Below are 27215 nucleotides of genomic sequence, written 5' to 3' on the forward strand. Positions count from 1 at the left end.
ATAGTACAGTGTTATCAGCAAACAGGAGCATCTTGGAATCTTCAGTTTGGAATCTGCAAATCATCTATGACAGAGGTAAAGATCTTTAGAAAGCTGTGTCTCCTTGTTTTATGCCTCACTTGATAGTAATATTTAGAGACCTTTCAAACAGGTCACTTCTGTTTTTAGCTACTTCAAGGAATATTTTAAATTCATATTTACATGCTTACAAGCAGATATTCTCTAAAGTTACCAACATGCCACTAAAAAATGATGGCACAATTCAACATATAACCTTTGTGTCTAAGTGAGATTTAATAGTGACATAGCATAGCCTGCAGTTAACAAGCCTGCTGGACCATCATTGTTTCTTCTTCCCAGGCCTATATAGAGTCTTCACATATGTACACCAATAGTCTGCTCCTACTTCTTTGGAGGAAAGGCAGTGGTAAATTTTTTTGCATCAGTGCCACTTGAAATTGTTGTTCGCATAAAGAGAAAAGAATCTTGCTTTTGATCTACTTTGTCAGTAGTGTTCATTCTAGCTTTAAAGGTTTCGAGAGTATTGGTTGAGTATTGGTGCACATGACAGAGGCTAACTTATCTTTAGTGTTTTGTACAATTTTGCATCCTCAGCAGCCTTAGACACAAGTGGCTTTTATTTGGGTGGGATAAGTGTACACAGCATTTCCATTTAGTTTTATAAAAACTGTCTTAAATTATTATCTTGGGAATATTGAAGTAATAAAATATGCACAGAAAATAAGTCTTCTTGCAAAAGTTTAAAAGGAAAGGAAAGAAAAACTGTTGAATATTTAACAGGCATACTAAGAACTTGGCATTCTGTAAGCAGAAATATATGGATCAGTGATATCACAAATCATGCAATAAGCTACAACTATCACATGAGACTACCTACCTGTCAGTATGTACAATACTTTATTGGAGGAGAAATTATTCAGGCTACTTTTTGTTCTACTGAATCAGTTGCTTTCTTATATTCAGCAAAGAATGATCACAGTGAGGTCTTGTATTTTATGTTCTTTTCAACCATTTGTGTGACTATAAAGAAAAACTTGGAGAAGAAAGTAGAGTGTTGTCTTCAATTGCTTCAAGGACTGTCCACAGAGATAAAAACCAGAGCAGACTGGAAAGAAGACTGGGGAAACAATATAGGTATCTTCAAGTATTTAAAGTATTATCCAGCCGAAGAGGGATTTATTTCACTTGGCCCCTCCAAAGAGGTGCGTGTAGGATTAAATAAGGGAAAAAAAAATTTTCTGTTGGAGCTATCTAACCAAAAGTAGAATGGACTTTCTCAAGATAATGGGTTCCTCATAGAAGGAAGATCTTCAAGCAAATGATCCTTTGTCAGGTATAATATAGAGGGCTTTCTTTTTTAAGTACAGTTTGCACTAGATTGCTTCCAAAATCTCTTCCAACTTCAATTCTGTTATTTGATTGGTGACTGAAGAAAAAGTTATTTCTCTAATAACTGATATCCTATAAAATAAATCTATAATATAGATTGTATATTCTGTCCAGATTGCACATATGTCCCTTGGTAAGCTGTTTCCTTTTCATACTTTCATCAATAAATGCCCTTAATACATGTGTAGATTTTTCTTATAAGATTTTGTAGAAATGAGAAAATATCAGTAGTTGTTATTTCCTGATTTACTTTTTTTTACTAAAAAAGTTAATTTTTCCATAATTTTTATATCCATGAACTTTTCTAAATATTTAATATTTTTCTTTTTCCTTTTTGTTAGCTTGAGAATCAGACAAAGCATTTTCAAATGCATGTTGTCTTACACTGCATCTTCTTTTCAGTAGAGATAAGGAAGAGGACTGTGGATATGCAGTTTGCTTTACATTGTCAACTGTGGTCACCTTGCCCATTGTGTTTTTTTTTTTAACTGATTTTATTTCCCTTTATATTATAAAGAAAAGTTCATGGGAGAGGAGTAGATATATAAAAAATGACTTATAGAGTTACTTCTAGCTAAGACCATCTTTTTTGTCATATTTATTCATAGCCTAGTTTCTGCTGCTCTTTCTGTCTTTTGGGGTGGGGCAGAGATGGGTGGATTTGGGGGGTGGTTGATGCTATTTCTGTTGCCTCATATAACTTTGGGCTCCAATGAAAAGAGTTATTTGGAAATCCTTTTTAAATTTAAAGGTGCAAAAGGAGACGTGCATCTTTAGATATGTCCAGTACAGGTATTTGGGGATGGGGGTGGGTTTTGACTATGAATATTGGTTACAGGGAGGAAGGGGGAGAGTGAAAGAAGAAAAATAAATGCTTGTTCTTTGAAATATAGAAATCAAGAATTTAAAAAAGAATTCCCTAAGATTTATAATAATAATTTAAAAAATACCAATAATAGTTTTGTTTGGATGTGTTGTTTTAAAATTCTTAACCAAACTTTTATTAGTTATCGAAAATAAAGAAAATATAAATGAATTAGTGTGTAGATTAATGATTATATTGTTTATAAGGTACTCAATATATTTTTCTGGCAACAAAATTTGGGAGGGATTTATTAACTATTTTGGAAAATCTCTAATCCCACAGTGTATTATTCTGATTTATATTCATGTATTTTAACCATCACTTTTTTTTCATGATTTCTACAAATATTTTTGCTTAAAACCTCAATAGCAGTAGGAATCTTAATGTTCCATAAAATAGGGGCTTATTATCATTTATGCCTGGCTTTGGGAATTAAGGTGGGGAATAGCATTATTGAATGATGGCCAAATTATTGTGGCTAAATCAGTCTCCTGGTATCTAATCTTATGTTTATCTAAAAGATTGCTGAAGGGAGGGGAAAGCAGATAGAGTGCTATGGTTAAGAAGTAGGACATCAGAGACTTTAGAGATGATTTTAGAATGCATCTGGAATATAGGAGAGGTGCTTAACGGAGTTAACTAACCCAATTGTTCTTTATTTCAATAATTTTTAGGCCACAAGGGTTTCCACACCCCCACTCAGGCAATAATGTTTCTATAGCCAGCTGGTTTTGAATAGACTTCTTCTAAGAAGTGACCTCTACATGTATTTAGTCTATAATGAGCTAATAATTTGGTACTAGCACCTAGAAAAAAAGAATCCAAAGTGGTAGATTTATGTGCATTCTGTTATTTTAGCAGGACCTCAGGAAGTACACATAAATTTCCCAGTATTTGAAGGATACTTTAGTAGAAAGGAGTTAGAAGATTATCTTTTCCAAAAAAGGGAAAAAGTCATCTTTGAAAAACATTATATTGAGTTATACTTTCTACTTTGCTCTCCTTTTTAATAGAGAAGTTAAGTAGATGACAATTTTGAAACTATATGTGTGTTGAATGGAGTTGTGGAGAAAATAGTATGAATTTTTACTCTGATTTCTGTTTCTTCAATTCTGTTTTCAAAGTAGAATTATGAGATGGGAGAAAATTGTAAAGTATACCTATTTTTCTACTTCTAAACTGTTCCTTGAACTGTGAAAATAAAGAACTTGTTCATCTATTTTCACCAACTATAGATGACTTTCTAGTTAGCACTGCTGGTTTCATAGAAAATTATTCCTGAGACACAGTGTAAATTTTCTGATATTTGGGGCATAGGAAAAGAGAAGTGAACATGATACCATGATAGACTAGAAATATCCCAAAGTTCTGAAATTCAGAATAATTGGTCTCTGAGGGATATAACAGAAAAGTCCCTGTAGCAAATCTTAATCCACTGAACTACTGGAAGGTTTCACAGTAAAATGCTCCTGAAGTGACTGACATCCCATCCTCTAAGTTTCTAGTTTGAACACCCAGGAACACCTCTGCATAAATATCCCCAGAGTGCCCCTGGGGGCAGAGTTCAGTGTGTGGACCAAGCTACCAAGAACTTGGAGCTGGCTTGCAGAGTGACTCTGCTAACCCATTTTGGAACTGACATTAAAGCAAGTAGAATATCCTACCTGTGTGCCTAAACTGACCAAAACCTCAAAATAGAGCTTCATCCCATAAATGTCATCATCATCATCATCATTATGAAACACATCAACTATTATGTTCAACATATTTGTTCTAGGAATTGAGGATATGAAGAGGTACTAGATGCACTCTCTGTCTCCAAGGAGTATCCATCTTAGCTGTTTTTCATATAGAAATGAATTCTTTTTTTATAATAGTTTTTTTTTATTTTCCCAAATATATGCAAAGATAGTTTTCATCATTCACCTTTGCAAAACCTTGTGCTCCAAATTTTTTCCCTCTCTCCTCCCTTCCCCCCTCCTCTAGGCAGCAAGCAATACAGTCTTAAATACATGTAGTTCTTTTACATATTCCATATTTTTCATGTTATGCCAAAAAAAAATCAGATCAAAAAGGAAGAAAAAAAAATCAGAGAAAAAACCAAGCAAACAAACAACAACAAAAGGTGACAGTATTATGCTTTGATCCACATTCAGTCCACTTTTTGTATACAGATGGCTTTTTTATCACAACTCTATTGGAATTACCTTGAATTATCTCATTGTTGAACAGAGCCGATTCCAATTTTCAAATGAAGAAATTAAAACCATCTCTAATCATGTGAAAAAATGCTCTAAATCACTATTGATTAGAGAAATGTAAATTAAGGCACCTCTGAGGTATCACTACACACCTCAGATTGAATGTTGGAAGGGATGTGCTAGGACACTAATACCTTGTTGGAAGAGTTATGAAATGATCTAGCCCATTCTAGAGAGTAATGTAGTGGTATGCCCAAAGGGCTATCAAACTGTTCGTATCCTTTGATCCAGCAGTGTTTCTACTGGGCTTATATGTCAAGGAGATCTTAAAGGAGAAAAAGGAACCCACATGTTCAGAAATGCTTGTGGCAGATCTTTTTGTTGTGGCAAGAAACTAGAAAGTGAGTGGATGCCCATCAGTTGGATAATGGCTGAATAAATTGTGGTATATGAATGTTAGGGAGTATTATTTTATAAGAAATGATCAGCAGGATGATTTCAAAAAAGGCTGGAAAGATTTACATGAACTGATGCTAAGTGAAATAAGTAATACCAAGAGAACATTGTATACAACAACAGCAAAATTATATGATGATCCATTCTGATAGACATGGCTCTTTTCAATAGTGAGTGATTTAGGCCAGTGCCAATAACCTTGTGATGAAGAAAGCCAACTTTACCCAGAGAGAGGACATATGTAGTTCATAACATAGTATTTTGAGTTTTTATTGTTTGCTCATTTTTTCCTTTTTGATCTATATTTTTTTGTGCAGCATGATAATTGTAGAAATATGTATAGAAGAATTGCACATGTTTAACATATACTGGATTGCTTGCTATTTAGGAGAGGGAATAGGGGAAGAGAGGAAGAAAAAAGAATTTGGAATGTAAAGTTTTTCAACAGTGAATGTTAAAACTATCTAGGCATGTATTTTGAAAATAAGGCTTTATTTAAAAAAAATAAAATTATTAATTTTTTAAAATCTTTTTTTTTTTTTTTAAAGAAAAGGGCCAAGTCCATCACAATTGATCATCACATAATCTTATTGCTGTATAGTGTTCTCTTGGTTCTGATTCACTTAGCATCAGTTGTTGTAAGTCTTTCCAGGCTTTTCTGAAATCAGCCTGCTGATTTCGAATTGTTATTATAGAACAATAATATTCCATTATGTTCATATTATAAGACTTAAGACAGCCAATCTTCCAATAACTTGCATGAATCCTTAGCAGTAATTTCTCCCCCCCCCTCTAAGCTTCAGTTTCTTTATTTGTAAAAATGAAGAAATTGGACTAACTGCTAGATTAAACATTGCAATTTTAAATGATTCAGGGTACTATGGTTTATGTCATAAACAGTGAAACCATGGTCTTAGGATACTTTGCAACCAGGAATTAGAAAAATTCTCTTCTGATAGTACCATTCACTGGTTTGATATGACTTAGGAATTTTTTTTTTACTTCTGAAAAAGAGATAACTATAGCTAAATCAGTGACTGAACACCTTGCCATTGAAATTCTTTTATGCTTTTAGTTCCTCTTTCATATCTACACCCATCAGTGTATCATCACTCAGAATTCTCTAACTTAAAGGATTTAGAACTAGAAAGGTATCTTAGAAACCAAAATTTCTGAATAAACTACTAATGTTAGATTTCTACTTTCTGCATAAAACCTTGCTTTCCAAGTCTACCATTTCCTCATAGCCAATGTACTTATTCTTTATCTTCATCTAGACTTTAGACCCTAGACATTTTCCTAATGCCTTTACCCTGCCAGTCCTTTTCTACCTATCTAGCCTAGATCCTAAACTATTTAAACTTTGCCTTCACCAATACAATAGAATCTCTTTTGACATTCTGCCATGCTGTCCATGAAATCCCAGTACTGGTTTATCCCCTTGTTAGCTTTTTCTTCCTATCCATCTAAATTCCTCACCTTAGAATCATTTATTTTATTTTATTTTATTTTTAAATTTTTATTTAATAATTACTTTATATTGACAGAATCCATGCCAGGGTAAATTTTTTTTTTTTACAACATTATCCTTTGCACTCGTTTCTGTTCCAATTTTTTTCCCCTCCCTCCCTCCACCCCCTCCCCTAGATGGCAAGCAGTCCTTTATATATTGGATATGTTGCAGTATATCCTAGATACAATATATGTTTGCAGAACCGAACAGTTCTCTTGTTGCATAGGGAGAATTGGATTCAGAAGATAAAAATAACCCGGGAAGAAAAACAAAAATGCAGATAGTTCACATTCGTTTCCCAGTGTTCTTTCTTTGGGTGTAGCTGCTTTTGTCTGTCATTTATCAATTGAAACTCAGTTAGGTCTCTTTGTCAAAGAAATCCACTTCCATCAAAATATGTCCTCATACAATATCGTTGTCGAAGTGTATAATGATCTCCTGGTTCTGCTCATTTCACTTAGCATCAGTTCATGTAAGTCTCGCCAGTCCTCTCTGTATTCATCCTGCTGGTCATTTCTTACAGAACAATAATAGAATCATTTATTTTAAAAAAAAATCATGAGAACATACAAAAGTATTTATATAATCCATTCTCAATTAGGACCACACTGCTGAAGTAACTAGGTAATACAATGGCTCCCTTAGCCATAGGGTCAGAACTAGATAACAGCTGTATGACTGGCAAGTTACTTAATCTCAGTTGCGACCAAAAAGAAAAAAAAGAAAAGAACCTCAATGCTGCTTAGCTATCTTTTTGTGACACTTAGCAATCCTGGAAAGTAAGTGCTATTTTTTACATTTTTACATTTTATAGATGAGAAAACAGAGCCAAATAAAGGTTTTGGTAATTTTATGTAACTTCCCAAGCAGTTCATAAAATTAGCCTATGTAGGTTAAATTTTTTATTGATATATTAATTTCTGAATTTAAAATACTTCATTTCTTTACAAATGGGGGGAAAAAAAAGAGTTCCACAAAGCCAACATATCAGGTTAAGTCTGTCAGTACATGCAATACTCTTCAAATATAGTTCCCTTCTCCCTGCAAAGAAAATGCTCTCTATATGCTAGGTGCTGAAGGTAGAGTAAAAAATTAAATAGCCCCTATCTTCTAGAAGCTTATAGTCTTATATATATCTGTATAGAGCAGTGTTGTTGTGGATAAGTTAAAGTCACAGATGATTTACCCACCTCTGTTCGGGTAAAGAAAAGGCAAAATAATATAGAGGAATAAATCACTTTAACTGGCTAATTCCAGAATCACCAATTACTTTGTGACCTCAGGAAAATCTTGTCTTTTTTTTTTTTTTTTTTTTTTTTTGGCCTGCAAAGTGGGCATAATATTACTACCTCCTTTGCTTGGGTATGTAGTTTTTCATGGATATCAATTCAAGTGAACAAATTTTTATTAAGTACCTACTATGGGCACAGCTCTGGTTCCTTCCCTCAAGGAAGATATAACGTGTAATCAAATGGGCAATCTTATTTTTTACTGTTAAATAATATAAGTATAAGATTCCCAGTCTATAGCCACTAATTAATAGAAATGTGTGTTGCACATTGAGAGTTGACTATATTTTTAGCCTTTTCTTTGGTTACAAGGATCATAGGAAAGTCTTTCCCATGCTGTCAATAAGTTTACCAAGGATCTTTATGTAGTGACCCTAATTAAAGCAGGAATTTATAAATTTTTTCTTTCTCTCTCCCTTCCCCTTCCTACCTCACCCCCACGCCCATTTTAGGGAATTCTTCTAGTGTATGATATCACAAACCGCTGGTCCTTTGATGGCATAGACAGATGGATAAAGGAAATCGATGAGGTAAGTAGTATGTGTGGTTTTTGGATAAAGAAACATATCAGGAAGAAAAGACTATTTTCTAAAATAGTCAATTTGGGAAGATGCTTCTACTATCACTACCACCCTTGACAAAGGCCTCCAGTAACCAAAATCTAAATGAATCATAGAACAGTGATAGGAGCTGCCTGGCGTAGATATCCTGTTAAGATGTTATTCTTTCCATCTAACCCAGAGAGCCAAAGTAGAAAAAAATCAATTTCTGTTAGAATGAAAATGGCAGAAAAATATCCATGCTTTGTACTAGTAGCTATTACTTCTCCTTTCTTTATGCCTCACTGCCAAGTTCTTCCTTTACCTGATGCAGATCTGAATTCTGTTTTCTTCTTATAGCATGCTCCTGGTGTTCCCCGAATTTTAGTGGGAAATAGGCTCCACCTGGCCTTCAAGCGGCAGGTACCAACTGAGCAAGCCCGCTCCTATGCTGAGAAGAACTGCATGACATTCTTTGAGGTCAGCCCACTGTGTAATTTTAATGTGATTGAGTCCTTCACAGAACTGTCCAGGATTGTTCTCATGCGACATGGCATGGAGAAGATCTGGAGGCCCAATAGAGGTGAGGAAAGCTTTGAGAACTTTAGTTTAATCATATTAATAAGAGTTGAAAATGGGGAGGAGGGGGGTCCTTTCCTTAAGCATCAGAAGGGGTAACTTAGCTATATCAACTTTTAGTTGACAGGTTGTCACATTCTTTAATAGGAGCAGTGGCTTTGCTTTGTAGAAATTGTCTTATTCATGCTATTACCAACTATACTTTACTTTTCATACTGTCTTTTCATTTTTGTCCCTTTACTGAGCTTCTTATACATAGTTGGAATGTCTAGAAAGGTTGCTTTAAGAATGATCTTAACTTGGGGGCAGCTTGGTGGTGCAGTGGGTACAGCACTAGTCCTGAAATTGGGAGAACCTGAGTTCAAATTTGATCACTTAATACTTCCTAGCTGTATGACCCTGCGCAAGTCACTTAACCCCATTTGCCTTAGCAAAAAAAAAAATCTTAACTTTAAGTACACTTCTAAAGTCTGTGCTCTAATTTCAAATGTTTCTATATGCAACAAAGAAAGTTGTTAAGGGGAAAAAAAGCTATCAATTAAAATCCTTTTTTTTTTTTTTTTTTTTTTTTGAGAGATATGGAGCCCACTATTCATACTTTGTGTTAAGGGAGTCCCCCAACTCATTCTAGTTTTTAAGAAAACAAAATAGTGCAATTGATATTTTTTCATAATGTGCACCTTCTTTTTAGATCTTATTTTTAATAGAATTATGGTATCTGTTATAATACATTGACATCCTGAGTATAATATGTATGGTACATTTTTGTATTTTGCTATCTAAAATTATACAAAATTTATAATTACACATTTACTTTTGTGATATTTTTAAACATCTCAATAGTATAATAAAAAGAGTAATGTGAATGTGGCTTTGAGAAAATTTAGCTCTTGAGACTTCAGTTTCCTTAGTTTTAAAAAGAGATTGTTGAACTAGGTAAGCTAAGATTCCGTTTGGCTTGAAAACCCCTATGACAATTTAGCCAAATCTCTCCGAGCATAAGCTTCAAATATAACATTATTCCCATGGGAAAACAGTATCTGTTTTGTATTTATTAATCTTTTCCCATAAATGTATTACTATAAAAAACAAAAACTATCTGTAATGATTGGCATTTTCAATCTACTTTAAAAGCCTCCTAAATTGTAAGGAGGCTACAAAAAACAAAATCTAATTTAGAAGTCCTTTTTTGCTTGACATCAGTAAGTATTCTCATTGTCCTCTGGGTGGCAGCACACAAGTTTTCTATAAATAATACTTGATTTATTTAGAATTGAGGGTTATCACAAATTATTTCTTATTAAAGAAAAAATACTTCATTTATTTTTGTAGTAAGTCTAGAAAAGAAACCCTATGACCTCTTGTGGCTCAGATCTATATAATCTCTTTATAGCTATTTAGTTATTATTTAGTTCCCAAATAATAAGATAAGACTGAAAGCTAATATTTTAAAGAAAACACTGCAGGTCCATAAAAAAGACTTTGTTTCAGCAAAGCGATGTTTCAGTGTTATTCTCAGCTCTTCTCAGAACCAAGAATAATTTTCATTAGTCCCTTCTATTGTTGGACAGACCAAGAGGAGAGAGGTGCCATCAAGTGGACAATTGAAGCTGTCCCGTTGCTTTTTATAAACACTTTTCTTAAAAGGAAAGTAGGCTAAAAGGATATTCTCTTGGCAGCATGGAGTAGCATAAAGCATACTGGTCTGAGATTCAGAAGACTTTGCTTCAAGTACTAACTAAAAAAAAGAAGAGAAAAAAGACTGGAATTAGAGAGCAAGATTTAATGCCAGAGGGCCTGAACTTCCACTAGGTGATATGATTAAAACTTTTTAGAATTGTAAAAAACTTAGAAATCTACTAAACAAATTGTTTTATGAACTTGGGCCCCATTCTCCTCGTCTGTAAAAAAATTCAGAACTCTATTTAAACACATCGGCTACCTCCAAATATATGATAGTGTGTTTCTCTATCCGTTCTTGTTCTGCTCTTTGTTGCTTTCATATTATTATCACTGCTCCTAAATAAGCCAGTTTTAAACTCTTTAAGTGTTTTTTAAGCTTCATTTTTACTATTCAAAAGTTCTTTCCCTTTGATAATCTTATCTTTCATTTTCTAATTCTGTAGCGGAAAAAACAGCATCTTTGCTACATACCAGAGGTATAATATTGCTAATGCTAGAAATTTACTTTCTTTTCTCTTTTGGCTTTTCCCCAGTCTTCAGTTTACAGGACCTCTGTTGTCGTGCAATTGTCTCCTGTACCCCAGTCCATCTTATTGACAAGCTTCCGCTGCCTGTCACCATCAAAAGTCACCTGAAATCTTTCTCCATGGCCAATGGCATGAATGCAGTGATGATGCATGGACGCTCATATTCCCTAGCTAGCAGCGGGGGTGGGAGCAGCAGCAAAGGCAATAGCCTGAAGAGGTCTAAATCTATCCGTCCTCCACAGAGCCCCCCACAGAACTGCTCACGCAGCAACTGCAAGATCTCTTAGCAAAATGAAGAACTCAGTGAGCATAAAGACACCCACACCCACCCACCCATGTACAAATGTTTGCACATTCAACTCTCTTAAAAGAAAAAAGAAAAAAATGGATCCCACTGTTATTCCTTGGTTAATCTCTTGCCAGGGTATTTCACTTAGGGAATGTTCCTGATGGTGTGCTTGGAGTCTTGGGTTGGCTGAATCTCATGACACTGGCAGGGAAGTCTTGGACGCTACACCCTACCCAGAAAGCTTTGGGATTGCCTCTTCACTTAGAGAAAGAGAGGTTGGGAAAAAATATGATTGCCGGGAGGGAAAATAATTTAGCTAGTCTCAAAAGGAATGGAATAGTGGAGACTAGAGAGCTAAAGGGTGTGGTGAGGGGAACCTGTGCTGCCGCATGAACCCATAAACTCATAAATGAATTGCCGGTGCTATAGAGGTCCTTGATTTAAAAAAAAAAAAAAGACTGAAAGGGTTTGGGGGTATGGCAATTTTGCGGTGGATCATACTGCTATTGCCAAAAAAACAAACAAACAAAAAAGCTCTTGCGGAGCTGGCTGTTAAGGATTTTAAAGGAAGCTTTGCCTGCCTTTTTCACTTATTTATATAGAAGTATATATAATATCTCACTTTTTTGGGTAAATTTTTAAAAAGCAGTCAGGGAAACCTTTATCAGCCATGTGATAAAGCGTTGCACTCATTACTAGTGCATCTGCTAAGGGAATGAAAACACTTTAAGGAAAGCTATGAACTGATACAGGTGTTTTGCAGTGGCAAGTATTTTTGATGTTTGAGTACTCTTTCCACAAAGGTAATAAGGAATTTACTGTTAAAGCTTGAAATGTTCTTTCTTTGAATACACTTCACCCCAAGGGGAAAACAGGAAGAATGTTGTGGATTAGATGAAGACGCCGATAGGAAGAGGGAGGGGGAATGCTGACTGGGAGTTTTCTTTGCTTTGCACATCCTTTGCCTGCTTTTTGGTAGCTATGCTGGACACATCTGGACTAATTTGTTCCTGTGGGTCTCCTCACCTCTGTCATACAGTATTGGGTAATGCAAGCATGGTAAGAGAATAAAAGCACAGTTACTTGAAGCTGTCCTTTCTGGAAGGTGTGCACTTAGAGAAGCACAGGGCTCAGTCTGGAGTCATTTTGGATTTCATCTGTTTACAGTTTTCCCTATCCCATTGACTCTACTCTGTCCTTTCAGTTTTCACCCATCATGTGTCATTCCTTGCTTCTGAAGGTATGAAAGCTTCAGCAGGCCTCCAAATCAAAAGGTTTCACAGTGAGAAAAAATCTGGGGGGTTACTCCAATGTACCTTTCACACTTTTCCTCATATGCTCCCATGACCTCGTGTGTTTTGTTTTGTTTTGTTTATTTGCTACAGAAATGTGCTGCTTCAAACTGGCCATGGAAATCATTCCCTCTTTATATGTAATGTTGTCTTCATATTTGTTGCTTGATAGATGAAATATGTGCCAGAATGAAAAGTCCTAAGCTATTCACAAGTTGTTAAATACTTGATTAAGGGAAGCCTAGGAGTAGTAGAGCTACTTTTATGCTTAGTCTTTTGCAGAGATAGTGAATCCATGATTCTGGATTCTTGGACTCCATCTGACATAGAGACATAGACACTGTCCATCTTTGTGACTGTAAATGTGCTTGCCACACATTCTTCTTTGTAAATTATGCATAAAATTGACTCAGTTTTTTCCAACAGCTTCAGCATACTAATCTAATATTTTTATCACTCCTTTTCCCTAAAAAAAAAAAACTTGCTTTTCTCTGCTGCTGATCAGAAACAATAGAATAAGCTTAACAACCATCTGAAACTGTTCTAAATCAGCGAATTGTGTAGTAGTACTCAAGTGTATACAAGGCTCTGGGCGCTGGTTTACAGGCAAGTTAAATTTGTTTTCTTTGTAATCTGGTGCATTGTGAACAAAGAGCATCCATTTTCAACACTTAAAAGATCTGTCATCAACTCTTAGATTCTCTGGAGTCCATTTGGGAGATAAATATTACATCATCATAGAAATAGCCTCTTTTGTTTGGTACATGAGGACCACTGAAGATGCCTTCTAAGAACTAATTGCATGTCCCAGTCACCAAAAGACTGGTGACCACAAAAACAACAAACCAAACCCATCCTATTGTGTTTTGACACTCACTGCCCTCAGCTTGTGATTGATTCTTGTACTCTTCCCATTGCTCTTCTTATGCCTTTCCCACTGAGTTCTGTCTCATCTACATCTGTGCCTGCGGGGGGTGTTGGGCTTAAGTCACATCGGTGCTGTATTCTACCTCTTCCTGTCTCAACTTCCCAACTCAGTGTTGGTGTGGCCACACACGGCAGCTGCTCCTTCCTTTCCAAGAGCATAGACTGCCCTCAGCAACCACAGCAACCAGCTGGTGGTAGCTGGCCAGAAACCTCCTTCAGTGTACTAGTTGTATCTTCATCTCCTTTACCTTTCTCCAAAGACTCCATAACAAATCGCAAACATGAATTTCCCAAATCAAGTCCCACTGCTTTATAGAAATCTATGGAATTCATGGACAGAATAAATAGGCCTAACCTCTATGGGCAAATGGCTTTTTACTAAGCCTTCCTAGGAAATAAAGGCTATCAATGTTTAAGAACCCCATAGCCATCAACTCACTCAAATTCAGTGGAGCAGAAGACAATCATCATCTTCAGAACCGAACATTGAGGGAAGCATGGGCTGATGAATGAATTGGGATAGTCATGGGAGCTGATTGTTCTTGGATTTGGGGAGCCTTTTCTGGAACATTCTCTCACTGCCTCTTGGGGAATTCTGAGTCCTTATCATCCTATGATTTTGGGGAACACCCATCCACTAACTGATTGCAGTTTTCTATGTGAGGACAGGGATTGGGTTTCTTGCCTTTATAGCAGCAGAAGGAAATGAGATGATGGTTAAGGATCATTATGACCTCTTTCTCTCATTTCTGACGCTCTCCCTAGCTTTTCTATGCTACAAGTCAAACCTGGAAGATCCTGCAGACGTCTAAATAAAATGGAATCTATTTTCTTTGAAAATCTGAAACAGAATCAAATTGACCTAGGGATTGGGAGTGGGGTGGCGTGGGGAGAAAGGGATTGAGGAATGGTTTTGACATTTATGATATCAACACTATTCTTAGCTGCTGTTTTGACACTTGTACCATTCCTGTGTTCTATTTGACTTTATTTCTTTGTACAGTAAATGTAATTCAACTGTGATATACATGTTTTGTTTTATATAAATTAAAGTCTCCTTGTTTTTAAACAACTAAGAAGTTTACAGAAATTATTTTGAGTTGATGTGATTCTTTTTCTCTAGGTAGCTCTGAGGTCTTTTGACTCCATACTGAAGACAGTGAGAGTGAAAATACTTGGACTTCCCAGTGAGTCCCAGTTGTGGGGGCCCCCCATCTCTAATTCCTCTCCCTGGGTGGTCGTCTGAGTCTCACAATCAGAGCTACAGAGTTTGAGCTGGTTTGTGGCCACTTAATTGACCCCAAGGGCTTTGTTGGCAGATGCAGACTCTACCTCCCTGGCCTCTCTTGGGTCTCCTATCACTGAATGTGCCATTCTGGCAGTGTCCTGACCTCCACTTACCCTGCAGCATTCAACTCGCATTTATTTTACTCCAGTCCTCTGGTGACTTATTGTGGGGCTGAAATTTTCCCAAATCCACAGTTGGAACTTGGTTTTCAGCTGGGAGGTCAGGTGGGTGGATTTTAATCCTACCACAAGGAGTCTAGCCAGTTTAGTTTTTGTGATTCACTGTACTCACAGCTGAAGAAGCCATGCAAATGCTTGTTTGGAAGGAAGGTATTAAGTGTGGAAGGAAAGGATAGGTCGTTCTAGCTAGAACCCATTGTGTGGTCTGGCCCAGACGGGACTTGAATGGACTTTTCACTCTACCAGCCTGTCTAGTCTAAGGCCAGCATTTCTCTTCCTCTAGGGTAGTGAGCCTTTTTCTAAATATTCTTTTCTTCCCATACCCTCCTGCGTCGGGGGAAAACACTGGTGCATGTGTGTGCCGGAAATCCGATAGCAGCTGCAGAGTGGGGAGATAAAAAGGGTAGAAATTTGATCAAGAAAGAGTAAATAAACATTCTGCTAGGACAGAGTGGCTGATGCCTGGGGTAGTTCTGAAAATGCCCTGTGATCTCTGATCACTGTGAGCCATCTAAACAAAGGCTGGTGTGAATGCAGGTGCTCAGGGAGCCCCAGGAAGAGAGATCCTGTTTTCCTGCCCTGTCGATAGTAACAGAGAACACGTAGGGGTTAGCAGGGAGGGCAAGGGGTGAGGTACAGAAACGGGCTAACTGAAGCAGATGAGTTTGGGAATAAAATGTTTTCCATGACTCATGTGCAGCTGTAAAATGATTGAGTCCAAGCTACATCACAAGGTTATCATAGTTTCCCCTGTTTACCAGGTTGCCAGAACTAACCAGGGTGGTCTGCACGTTGAGAGCAACGGACCCGGGGGGTCAGGATCCCTCACTTGTGCTGTTGGCCATCCTGCTGACACCATGTGAGACCTTGGGTGAATCACGGGCCTGGATTTTATTTCCCATGAGAGTGATACTTACCTCCAGGCATTTGGTGAGATGTAATACACTTGAGATCAGAGTAAATTTCAGCCAACATCCCAGTGTCAGTAGGAATTAAATCCCTCCCAGAAAGGGAAAAAAAAAAGCACAGCCCCAGCATTATTGCTTATAACAGCATAAATATAGAAGAGATTCCAAACCCTGAAACAGGTTTTCGTGAATAAGTGAGATACAAATCTTTAGTCCTTCTATATACGCGATTGCTGTAGCTTTTAAGACTGCATCTCCTTGAAAAGCTGTCTGAATTGGGGGGAACCTTGACTTCCCTCTCATACCTTATGTCAAGAAAACAGTTTTGAACTTTATGGGGAATGTGCAGATTATTCGGCCATTCGGTTCTTCCTCTTGACACCAGACTTGATTTAGGATGGGGGAATGAGGGAGTGGGAGGGAAAGGGTTTCCTCTAATTTTGAAATGGGTTTAGCTTTAGATAGGGAGGTGGTGCAATGGATAGTGTTTTAGGCCTGGCGTTAGGAACACTCATCTTCCCAAGTTCGAATACAGCTTCGTGCTAGTTGTGTGACCTTGGATAAATCCTTTTACCCTGCTAGTTAAAATTTCCTCATCTACAAAATGAACCAGAGAAAGAAAATGGCAAACCACTCCAGTATCTTGGCCAAGGAAGTCCCAGATGGGGTCACGAAGAATCGAACATAAGTAAAATGACTAACAACAAAATATATTTTCAGTGTGATTTTCACACAAGGTTTCACTTTTCTGACAGAGACAAAACTGTTCTTGGAGCCAGGAGGCCTCCATTTGAAGCCTTACTCAAACACTCATCAAATGATTCTAGGCAAGTCACAACCTCTTGATAATTCTAAAACTCCATGCTCCAGGGAAAGTGCCAGCCTGTATTAGTGGATAGAGTCTCTTAACCCAGGAATTTCCCATACATATCAGTGAAATCACAGTTTTAGTTCCCATTCCTTAAATTATTTACATCCTTAATCTAGCCGTAAAAGCCAAGAACACTTGTGTTTACCATGGAGTACCTGCTCTTTGTCTTACTTTCACTTCATTTTCTATTACTACATCTTTAATAATTTAACATCAATTCCTGTTCCTTTCTCTTATCTTCTCTAATTCCTCTCCCCCTTTTCAATCCTGAGAGTCTTTATCCCACCTGGCAAGACTTAATTTGGAAATTTCTACATTGTATTAATTCTCCCTGAAAGAGATCTCTGATCTGAGGGGATTGGCTTTGAAGAAATAAGTCTCTAATTGGAATCTCTCCAACTGTGTACCCTCATGGTTATAAGCACAGATCCTGGTAAGTTGGAAAGCAGTTTCAAAAGAATTGTTGAAACTTTTTTTTTAATTGTTCCCAAACTGAAACATGTTAAATTTACACGATATGGTAGAAGATGGAAGTCTAGAGAGTCTAGGTTCTGGTCCTAGATCTGGCACATAATTTACATAAGCACATAGCAATATAACACAGGCTAGTAGTAATGTAACAAATAACATGAATCAACCTGAGAATTTACACATGTCCATAATCCATAAGGAATCCATGGTCCATTAGTTCATGTGCCAGAAATCCAATAGTTCCCTGTAAGCTCTGAAGTACTGCAAAAGTCTCATCAACAATTTTTCATCTCAAGGAATCTAATGATTCTTGCTGGTTTTTCAAGAACTAAAACAGTCTCATCTTGTGTTAGGAAATCCAATGATTCCTGAAGATTTTAAAAGTCCTTTTAACAGTCTCATTGTTAGCCATACTCTTTCAGTGTCAGATGCTTCTTAAATCTCCTTTGTTTTGAAGTTTTTCTCTTTCTGTTTCATCTCAGGAAATCCAATGATTGTTGCTGGTTTTTCAGGAACTGAAAGCTGAAGATTTTAAAGTTCTTTTAACAGTCTCATTGTCAGCCATCTGATTCCTTCTCCACCTGTGGAAATATAAGCAGACCCTTTCCCCCAAGCAGTTAACCTATCTAATTCCCTTCTATTTACCACTTTGGGGATTTCTCCTCAGCATCTAGTAATTACATTGGAGCTGTTTGCACTGGACACTGCCCAGTTGGGTTAAAAAATCTATATTCTCCCCAACTCTAATTCTGATTGCTTTTCTGTTGGTTGATGACATCAGAGTCCTGAATTTCTAAAGTCTCTCTGGGTGTAACCTCAAACCTCTCTGAGCGTCATTTTTACTTTTCCATAAATGAGTTAAGACTTATGAGTGATCTGCAAGCACACTTCTCTGACTCTCTTGGAATAGCTGCTGAAAAATACAGAGGAAAGCCCCCTCACTCAGGATACCACAGAGTAACACCGTCCTTCAAATCCCTTTCCAGCCCCTGCACAGAAAAGGAAGCAGGCTATAAATGAGGTGCCCTTGCACAATACCTGCAAGGGAGAACTCTTAAAATACTTTCAGGCACTTTCCCAAGCTGGGTGGAAGGGGGTGGGGGTGGGGTAGGTTGGAACAGTGGGTATGGAGATCAGAAGCAGCAGTTAGTCTCTGATCACTCTGCCTGAGAGAATTATCTGGCCTGCCTTTATAGGCTTAATAAGAGATGGCTGGAAAGGGAAGTGAAGTAAATCCTTTAACTCCCCAGCAACTCCTTGAGCTCAGCTCTAGAGGCAACACAGCCTGCCACCCCATCTTATCTCCTAGCTACTAACACTGTTGACTCGAGCCCACTTTACAGGGTCTCCTCAGGCCAGCCAGCTGTGACAGTGGCCAGGTAAGGGGAACCTGTCTGGCCCAGCCAGATCCCAGCCCATAGCCAGGCTGCCTTTTCCCATTAGTTTTAGGAGGGAATAAGTTCTCCCTCAGAGCCCCAGCCACTGTCTTGGCCTTTTTTCCTTCTCCCCTCCTGCTTCTTGTTCTGAGCAGGCCAAGCATCTCTGATCTGCCTCTTGGGTCAGAAGGTCAGGCTCCAGGGTCACTGGGATTTCTTTTACTCGAAATGTCAGAGGAAATCACTCCCTAGGGTCCCTGGACCTCTGAGGAGTCTGCTGATGGATTGAAAGGGGCAGATTCTTGGCGGGCCCTTTGTCCCGCTACCCCACTTTTGATCTTTGTAGTGGGAGGGCCCGGAGCTTTTCCTACCCCCCCCCCTTCCACTTCCAAGCCTGTTAAAGGGGCCCTGGCTGGAGCCAGTCTTGGAAGAGCAATACCTCAGGCAGAATTCATGTGGCAATTCACTTCTCCTCCGCCTCCACGAGCCGCTCAGACAGATTTGTCCAGGGTCTTTGTCTCAATTGAGGTTGGGAAGAGGAACACAGGGAGTAGGGACCTCATGTGGGGACCGAGTCAATTTAAACTGCAGACTTAAATATATGAAATCTGTCACAAAACAGCCCAGTTTACTCTTGGAAGGGGTGGAGATGCTCTCTTTGCTTGTACTAATATGATCTTAGTATAGAAACATTTGAAAAATGGCCCACTGAATATTAACCAAAATAGAGAGTCAACATATTGCAGAAGAAAGAGGCACTCGAGTGGTTGGTCAGCTCCACACGACAAACTCTCTGTGTGTCCTTACATCTGTTAGTTCCCATCTAGCGCCTCAGCCTTCTCATCTCTAAAATGGAGAGGATTACAGCAGATGACCTTGTTGGCTCTTCTGCCAATGTTGTTGGGCTCTAGGACTCTGGTTTTGGTTTTTTTTTTTTTTTTTTTTTTTTTTAAAACAGCTCCCAAAATATAGCTGGGAGGACATCAAAAATAAATAAAGGGTCCAAAATGGACGAAGAAGAGGATGGATCTTGGAAACAGGAAATAGAGGAGTTTGTTCTTCTCTCTTTTGTTTGGATAGGAACCAGATGTAGGAACAAATTTTATTTTATTTTTTCCACTAGAAAGTGTTACGGGACCTGCAGTCAAAAGGTCCTGGGATTGTCTGATCTTAGACAAGTCCCATTCTCAGGGCCCAGTTTCCTGAACCCCAACTCTAAATCTGTCCTAGGTATACTATTATATTTTTGAGCATCTGCTATTTGTTTAACTATTAGGTTTCCAAAATGTAAGGCTGGCTCTTTATACTCTCGCCAAGGACCATTCATTCCAACTAAGGAGATAAGCTATCTGTGGCAGGGCAAACAATGCCATATTGTGGATGATAAGAACCTGGAAGATAAGAACAGACAAATGTTGTAAAACTTCAAAAAAGATAAGGGATGCTTAGCTTGAGATGTACTAAGAAAGGCTTTACTGGAGTCCTGGTGAGATTTCAGTTCACCGGAACAGAAGTGAGTGCAAGGGATAATGCTGTAAAATATTACCCTGGCATGGGTTCTGTCAATAAAAAGTTTAAAAAAAAAAAGAGAGATTTCAGTTCACCCTTGAAAGATTTATAGAATTTTGAATAAATGATAAATAAATAAAACCAATTAAGAATCTCCAAATTTGGTCATTGGACATATTTGCAATTTTCTGGTGAAAATATACAGATCTCCTGTGTATCTAGTAGCAAAAAGTCAGGCTTTAAAACTTATTTGACTTGATGTGAGGAAACCTGGATTTTTGTTCCAGCCCTGGCTTTATTGATATGTAACGTGGGTGAGGACACAGTACACGAGAAAATACCAAGTAGTAAATAGAGCATTAGATCTAGGTTCTAGTCTTGGTCCTGTCATTAGGTGTGTGACATTGCCTTGGTCATCTGAATTCCCCAAGTCTGTTTTCTCACTTGTAAAATGTGAGCATCGGTCTCGAGGTTGATTTCCACAGTCCTCGTGGTTCTCTGAGTATATTGTGTGTGCTCTCCAGGGCTCATTTGCCATCTGGAAAATAGTATGTGTCAAGATCGACACCCCTAGAACTATCAAGAAATGTGAAATATGGATTTGGAGGCATTCTAGGCTAGCATTAACAATGATACTGGGAGGTGGGGGGAGGAAATGAAACTAACCTAAATGGTCTGGGAAGATCAGGGAGAAGAGAGCTTTGGAGTCCTGAGCAGATGAGAATCCCCAGTCACAGAATAGTAGACCTTGATCTGTCTGGCAGCCCAATCCCCTCTCTTATCAAGCTGCAGACTAGAATATGGCTTTACAGCCCAGTGGTCTCCGTTGACCCATACTAACTCTTTTGTGTGTATTTGTGTGTGTCCGGGCTAGGTAACACATGACCAATGATCCATACCTTCCCTGAAAATAGGTATTTCCTTTCTCCTGCCTCCCATTCTCATCCCATGGTGGGAACCTTGATTTCCCTAATTAATCTGCCAAGACAGTTGGTCTGAGGTTAGTGGTGCTTCAATTCTCAAAGCCCAGACTCAGATTACAACTGCCTACTCCCACCTCCTCTGTCTCTGTCTCCCTCCCTTCTTTTTGCTTCTCTTTCTCTGTTTCTTTTTCTCTCCCTCCTTTTCTGTTTCTCCTCTCTCCCATTTTCTTTCTCTCCCTCCTTTTCTTTCTCTCTCCTCCTTTCTCTCTCTGCCTGTTTCTGTCTCTCTTCCTCGTTCTCTCCCTGTCTCTGTCTCTCTCCCCCTTTCTTTCTTTCCCCATTTCTCCCTCTTTCTCTTCCTCTTTCTCTCCATTTCCCCATTTTCTCCCTCTTTACCTCTTTTTCTGTTTCTCTCCCCCTTCCTCTCTCTCCCTCCCTCTTTCCCCCTATTTCTCCCTCTCTCCCTCCTTTTCTCTCTCCTCCCTTCTCTCTCCCTGTTTCTGTCTCTGTCTCTCTCCCCCTCCCCCTCTCTCGCCAGGGATGGGCCTCTTCCTTTCCCCCTAGGACTCCCCTCCTCACCATACTTGTCTCCCCCTCTCTCAGTCAGTCAGCTCCACAGTTCCCCAGACTGGTGGCTGTACCTCCCTCTCCCCGCCCCACCCCCATTCTCCTTTCACTGCCCTGGCCAGCCCCTGGGAGCCACTGAGGGCTGTTTGGGAACAAGCCTGAGGAGGCTGGGGAGGGGCCGAGAACCACATGGACTGATTCATTCAGAAGCAGGAGATGCCCTGGGTCCTGTCCTGCCTTCTTAGCCCTGTCTCAGCAACACTAGCCCACAGCCTCTCCCCAATGGATCTGAGAGCGCTAAGCCATTCCACTCCAGGAGGACCCAGCATCTAATGCACTCACTGGCTTCAGGTAGATCCAGGGAACAGGGAGAAAGGAGGTTGTGAATCCGGTGAATTTAGGCAAAGAAGATAAGTCAAATCACTAGAGGAGAGAAAGAACTGACTGGAGCACAGGGGAAGAGAGAAACCCCGAGAAGAGCGAGCTGTTCAGAAGGAGGAAGCGAGCCAAGGGCCCCCACAGTGTGGATGCCTGCAGGGAGAGTGGGACCGGGGAGCTGGAGGAGGTGCTGGGGGCTGGTGGCGGGGGAAGGCCGGGGCTATGATCCTCATGCCGGCCCTGCTGCTGATCCTGACCCTGTTTTCAGGGCTAACTGAGGGGGCCAGCCTCCAGCCTGAACCTGTGAGCCACCCAGGTGTGTGCCCCAACCAGCTCAATCCCAACCTGTGGGTGGATGCCCAGAGCACCTGTGAGAGGGAATGCCATGTGGATCAGGTGAGAACCGGGGGGCTGACTTGGGGGAGATTAGTTTAAGGGTATCTGGGGGCCTTCCTGCTCTGACTGGGGTTGCAGGAGCTCCTTCTAAGGCTAGTATTCTGGAATTGCCAAAAGAGAGCCACTTCCCTCTTCACTGACTCAGTTATCTAGCATAGTCCATGCGGATCACCTTAGTACCAAGTAACCGTAGTATTCCCCAGTCAGAATCCTAAGCAGTGATCTTTATTCAAGATTCCACATCCATCGGTCCCAAAACAGTCCCGTACCATCATCCAAAGGTTACTAAAATAACAAACTCCAAAGTCTTTGGAAATTCAGGAATCAGGAAGCCAGGGAAGTACAGAGCAGATCATTTTTTTCCTACAAACTTCTAAAGATGTCACTTATGAGCTCTTTTTTCCCCCTATCACATCCCTAAATGGATTGTTATACCACATCTGCCTCTGTCTAGTCTAGGATTCTAACCTGGAATCTATGAAATTGTTTTGATTATTGTTTAATGATTTTTCAATTTCCCTTTGTTACCTTACGTGTTTTATTTAAAAACATTATTCCAAGAAGGGATCCATTAGTTTCACCAGATTATTGAAGTTTCAGACTCAAAAAATGTTAAGAACACCTGGGTCTAGGTCCACTCTTTAGTACTCCTGGATAATTAAATGATGTTCTTCCACTTTCCCAGGAGACTCCTCCACCCTACCTCCAGTCCTCCTTTAGTATAGTGTTCTTGTACTTAACAACCCGAAAAGCTTGGAAGTTCTTCCCAGTGTCTGACTTGACTCTTCGCTGCTGCTATTTAAGCCCATTCCCTTTTGCCCCAGAGCCAGAGGATACAGCAGTGACAGTTTACTTGCTGTCTACTCCATTCCTTTTTCATGTGCTGGAGCACTGTAGTTGAATCCCTACTATATCTCAGCCTTCTCTAAATCAATTGAGCTTCTATATTCTCCAGCCCTTCCGCCATTAGTCTCTGTGAGCGGCATGCCAAACTGGACGTGGATCCCTGTGACAAGGGCCTTTTACCAACCCTGAAGCCAGCACAGCCTTGATTGCCTTGTGGTCCCATGTCCTAGATCCTAATTTATACATCATGCCAGAAATGAGGGAGAGCAAAGTTCACCCAAAAACATGGGGGGAGGAGTGGTGGAAGGCAATGAGAGGTTTTAAAAAGAAATATATGACTTTTATAAATACACATTTTAATGCCAAAAAAATTCCACTCTCTATGCCACATAGTGATTTATTTTGTGGTGAGTCAAGTTGGCTGTGTTAAAAATGAAGGCTCAAAGGTGGGGGTGGGGAAAGGATGAAGAAGGGGGGATAGGCCTTCTGCGACCAAACCTTGCCTAGAATTTCTCAAGGGGCCATGTGGCTTTAAAGAAAGGGGGAGAGGTGTTATATTGCTTATGTACTTTGTCCTGGAGGTCACCATAAGCCACAGACCATTTTTCCCAAAGCCACAATTTAAAATCGTGCAGTCTTGTCTTTCCCTATTCTCTTCAAATTTGCCAGGGCTTCCTGATTTTCTGGGATTTATTAAAAATTTGATTCTATCCTAAATTACATCACTCCATTAACTTGGTATTACTAGTAAACTTACTGTGTTCAAGTCCTTTTTGAAAATAGCAATCAGATCCCAGCACTTAGTCTGTGGAGCCAGTAGCTAATCCTACTTGTTTTACATCTGCAAACTTTCACATCCAAAGTGCTTTCCCATCTCATTTGATCCTCCAGCTCTCCCATGAAGTGGTTATGGCTGGGATGATTATACTTATTTTACAGAAAAGGAAACTGAGCTGAAGAGGAATGAAGTGATTTTTCCATTTCCCAAAAGCCAGTTAGTGGTGGAGCCAAGGGGCTACAATTAAATTAGTCTGCACCGAAGGAGCCCCAAATTAGTCCCAGCAGGAGACCCAGGGCGGTCTATTCACTGACCTTGGGCAAGCCCTTCTGTGAGAGGGAGGGCCGCTAGGGAAGCTCTCGCTGGGGCCTTCTAGGCCCCTCTCCCGGCCCCCGACAAAGGCCAGGACCTCCTGGAGGGTTTGCCCGGGAGAAAGGGGGGTCCAGGGCGCCTCCCCCCGGAGCCCGGGCCTGGCAGAAGGGAGGTGGGCCCGCTCTAAGCGCCTCTTCTCCCCCCTTCCCAGGACTGCAGCGGGTTTGAAAAGTGCTGCACCAACGTGTGCGGCTTGCGGAGCTGTGTGGCGGCCCGCTTTGCCGACGGGAGCTCGGCCACCCCGGCGCCGGCCGCCTCCTGCGAGAGCTTCGTCTGCCCCCAGCAGGGCTCCGACTGCGACATCTGGGACGGCCAGCCCTTGTGCAAGTGCCGCGACCGCTGCGAGAAGGAGCCCAACTTCACCTGCGCCTCGGACGGCCTCACTTACTACAACCGCTGCTACATGGACGCCGAGGCCTGCCTGCGGGGCCTCCGCCTCAGCGTGGTCCCCTGCAAGTACGTCTTCAGCTGGCCCCACACCAGCCCCGGGCCTCCCGAGACCACCGCCCCCCCCACGCCGGGCGCGGCCCCCGACGTGCCCATCCCGCCCGCCCTCTACAGCAACCCCTTCCACCAGTCCGTCTACGCCGGGGGCACGGCCAGCTTCCACTGCGACGTGAGCGGCCGCCCCCCGCCCGACATCACCTGGGAGAAGCAGAGCGATCAGCGCGAGAACTTCATCATGCGGCCCGACCAGATGTACGGCAACGTGGTGGTCACCAACATCGGGCAGCTGGTGGTCTACAATGCGCGGCCCGAGGATGCCGGCCTCTACACGTGCACCGCCCGCAACGCCGCCGGCCTCCTCCGGGCCGACTTCCCCCTCTCCGTCATCCAGCGGGAGCCCCCGAGAGGGGAGCCCCCGGCCCCCAGCCCGCCCCCGCCCGCGCCGATGGAGTGTCTGAAGGAGCCCGACCGCCAGGCCTGCCAGGGCGCCGGCGGCCGAGTACGGTGGCACTTCGATGCCAAAAGGGGCGGCTGCACCACCTTCCGAGACAACGGCTGCGACGGGGGCAACGGCAACCGGTTTGAGACCTACGAGGCCTGCCAGCGGGCCTGTGCGCGGGGCCCCGGGGATGTGTGCGCCCTGCCCGCCGTGCAGGGGCCTTGCCGGAGCTGGGAGGCTCGCTGGGCCTACAGCCCGCTCCTTAAACAGTGCCATTCTTTTGTGTATGGGGGCTGTGAGGGCAACGCCAACAACTTCGAAAGCCGCGAGAGCTGCGAAGACGCGTGCCCTTTCCCCCGGACGCTGCCCTGCAAGGCCTGCAGGCTCAAAAGCAAGATGGCGCTGAGCCTGTGCCGCAGTGACTTTGCCATCATCGGGCGCCTGACCGAAGTGATCGAGGAGCCCGACGCCGGCATTGCCCGCTTCACCCTGGAGGGCGTGCTCAAGGATGATAAGATGGGGCTCAAGTTCTTTGACACCAAGTATCTGGAGGTGACGCTGACAGGCATGGACTGGGACTGCCCCTGTCCCAACATGACGGCGGGCGACGGGCCGCTGGTCATCATGGGGGAGGTGCACGACGGGGTCGCCGTGCTCCACCCCAGCAGCTACGTCAGGGCCGCCAGCGACAAGCGGGTCAAGAAGATCTTGGAGCTGATCGAGAAGAAGGCCTGCGAGCTGCTCAACCGTTTTCAGGACTGAGCCTGGGGGTCCCTGAAGGCCGAGTTCCGGCCGGCGCCCCACTCAGCCGGTGTTCTCCAGTCGGTGCATAAAAAGTATTTCTCTCTCACGGCCTTGTGGCCCTTCTGCCGAGGGCAGGGACCCGGAGGGGCCGGCAGCAGTGCCCGCCTAACGGCCTGGCCAGACGCCCGCCCCCACAGCCGTAGGAACATGACTTCTCTCCCAAACATGGCCAGCTCCAGACCCGGGGGCATCGCCTCTGGGTCAGCGGGAAGAGAGGAGGGCGGAACTGGGTCGGGGAGTCAGTCGCCTTCTCCTTCCCCCTGGTGCTTCCTGTTCCCGGACAGCTTTGGGGTTCCCTGTGTAGCCCTGGTCTGGGCTGGGGTCAGAGTTCAGTGGGAACAGATAGGAAGGGAAAGGGTCAGAACTCACAGAAGAGGAGGCCTCCTTAGATCCCAGGCAGACAAACCTGAACCTTCATGCGGGGACCTCCCTGGGGAAAGGGCAACGTCTCCTCCTGGCAGTCAGTCAGGGCCTGTTCTTGTCCTCCGGGTTGGGACTCAGAGGTTAAGAAAGGGAACCATTTGATCAGCTGTGGTTGCTGAGAGACAAGGCAAACAGGGCCCCTACAGAGGCCTCTCAGCCTGGGGTACTGGCCAGAAAGATGGGAGGGGAAAAGAACTGGGGGCCCAGAGGTGGCTGTTGCTTCAGAGATAGTGGGGGGAGGGAGGGAAGGCAGAGGGACAGAGCTCTTCCAGGAGCTTCTAGAGAGCTCCAGCCCTCGGGGAGGAAAGGTTTGCAGGGGAAGCAGGCCTCAGAAGGGGGTGCAACGGCTCTTTCACCCTAAAGAGACCCAGCGCCTTCCCCTGACCACAGGATAAAGGCCTCTCTCCAGCCAGAGCTGATTCGGCAGCCCCCATCACTAACGGGGGCACCTAGTTTCTAAGCGCCAGCTTTCCCGGCCCCTGGTTCTGGGAGGCAGCCCCTTTTTACTTCCCAGCTTCCTTTCCCTGACCCCAAGTCCAGCGAGGCACAAGCAGTCCCTTCTCAGCACGGCCGCCAGGGGGAGCCTCGACTCCACCGAGGGATGCTCCCGAGTCTGCTGCTGAGGTCCCTTGGTTCCCATTTTCTGGATCAAGGGCTCCCAGCCTGGTGC

At 42.0% G+C, this 27215-nt stretch overlaps 2 protein-coding genes across 2 annotated transcripts in view; both read left to right on the forward strand.

The window, feature by feature from the left end:
- RAB40C (RAB40C, member RAS oncogene family) overlaps positions 1 to 14649 on the forward strand; it is a 68700-nt gene extending 54051 nt beyond the window's left edge. Inside the window, exons 4-6 of the mRNA XM_051968989.1 lie at positions 8187 to 8264; positions 8634 to 8856; positions 11069 to 14649. Coding sequence (XP_051824949.1) covers positions 8187 to 8264; positions 8634 to 8856; positions 11069 to 11349 — 582 coding nt within the window. The 3' untranslated portion in view covers positions 11350 to 14649. The remainder of the gene's footprint in view (positions 1 to 8186; positions 8265 to 8633; positions 8857 to 11068) is intronic.
- Positions 14650 to 17290: 2641 nt separating this feature from the next.
- WFIKKN1 (WAP, follistatin/kazal, immunoglobulin, kunitz and netrin domain containing 1) lies at positions 17291 to 27203 on the forward strand. Its single transcript, XM_051969020.1, has 2 exons — positions 17291 to 22436; positions 24584 to 27203. Exons 1-2 carry the CDS (start codon positions 22263 to 22265, stop codon positions 26078 to 26080), a joined length of 1671 nt encoding a protein of 556 aa, XP_051824980.1. The 5' UTR covers positions 17291 to 22262; the 3' UTR covers positions 26081 to 27203.
- Positions 27204 to 27215: the final 12 nt, after the last annotated feature.

Source organism: Antechinus flavipes, chromosome 1, assembly GCF_016432865.1.
Source record: "Antechinus flavipes isolate AdamAnt ecotype Samford, QLD, Australia chromosome 1, AdamAnt_v2, whole genome shotgun sequence".
NCBI classification, from domain to species: domain Eukaryota; kingdom Metazoa; phylum Chordata; class Mammalia; order Dasyuromorphia; family Dasyuridae; genus Antechinus; species Antechinus flavipes.

Excerpts from the sequence above, each read along its gene's own strand:
- WFIKKN1 (XM_051969020.1), top strand. The coding sequence starts at position 22,263 with ATGATCCTCATGCCGGCCCTGCTGCTGATCCTGACCCTGTTTTCAGGG. Across the intron at positions 22,437-24,583 it reads GGGAATGCCATGTGGATCAG|GACTGCAGCGGGTTTGAAAA; the intron begins GTGAGAACCGGG and ends CCCCCTTCCCAG.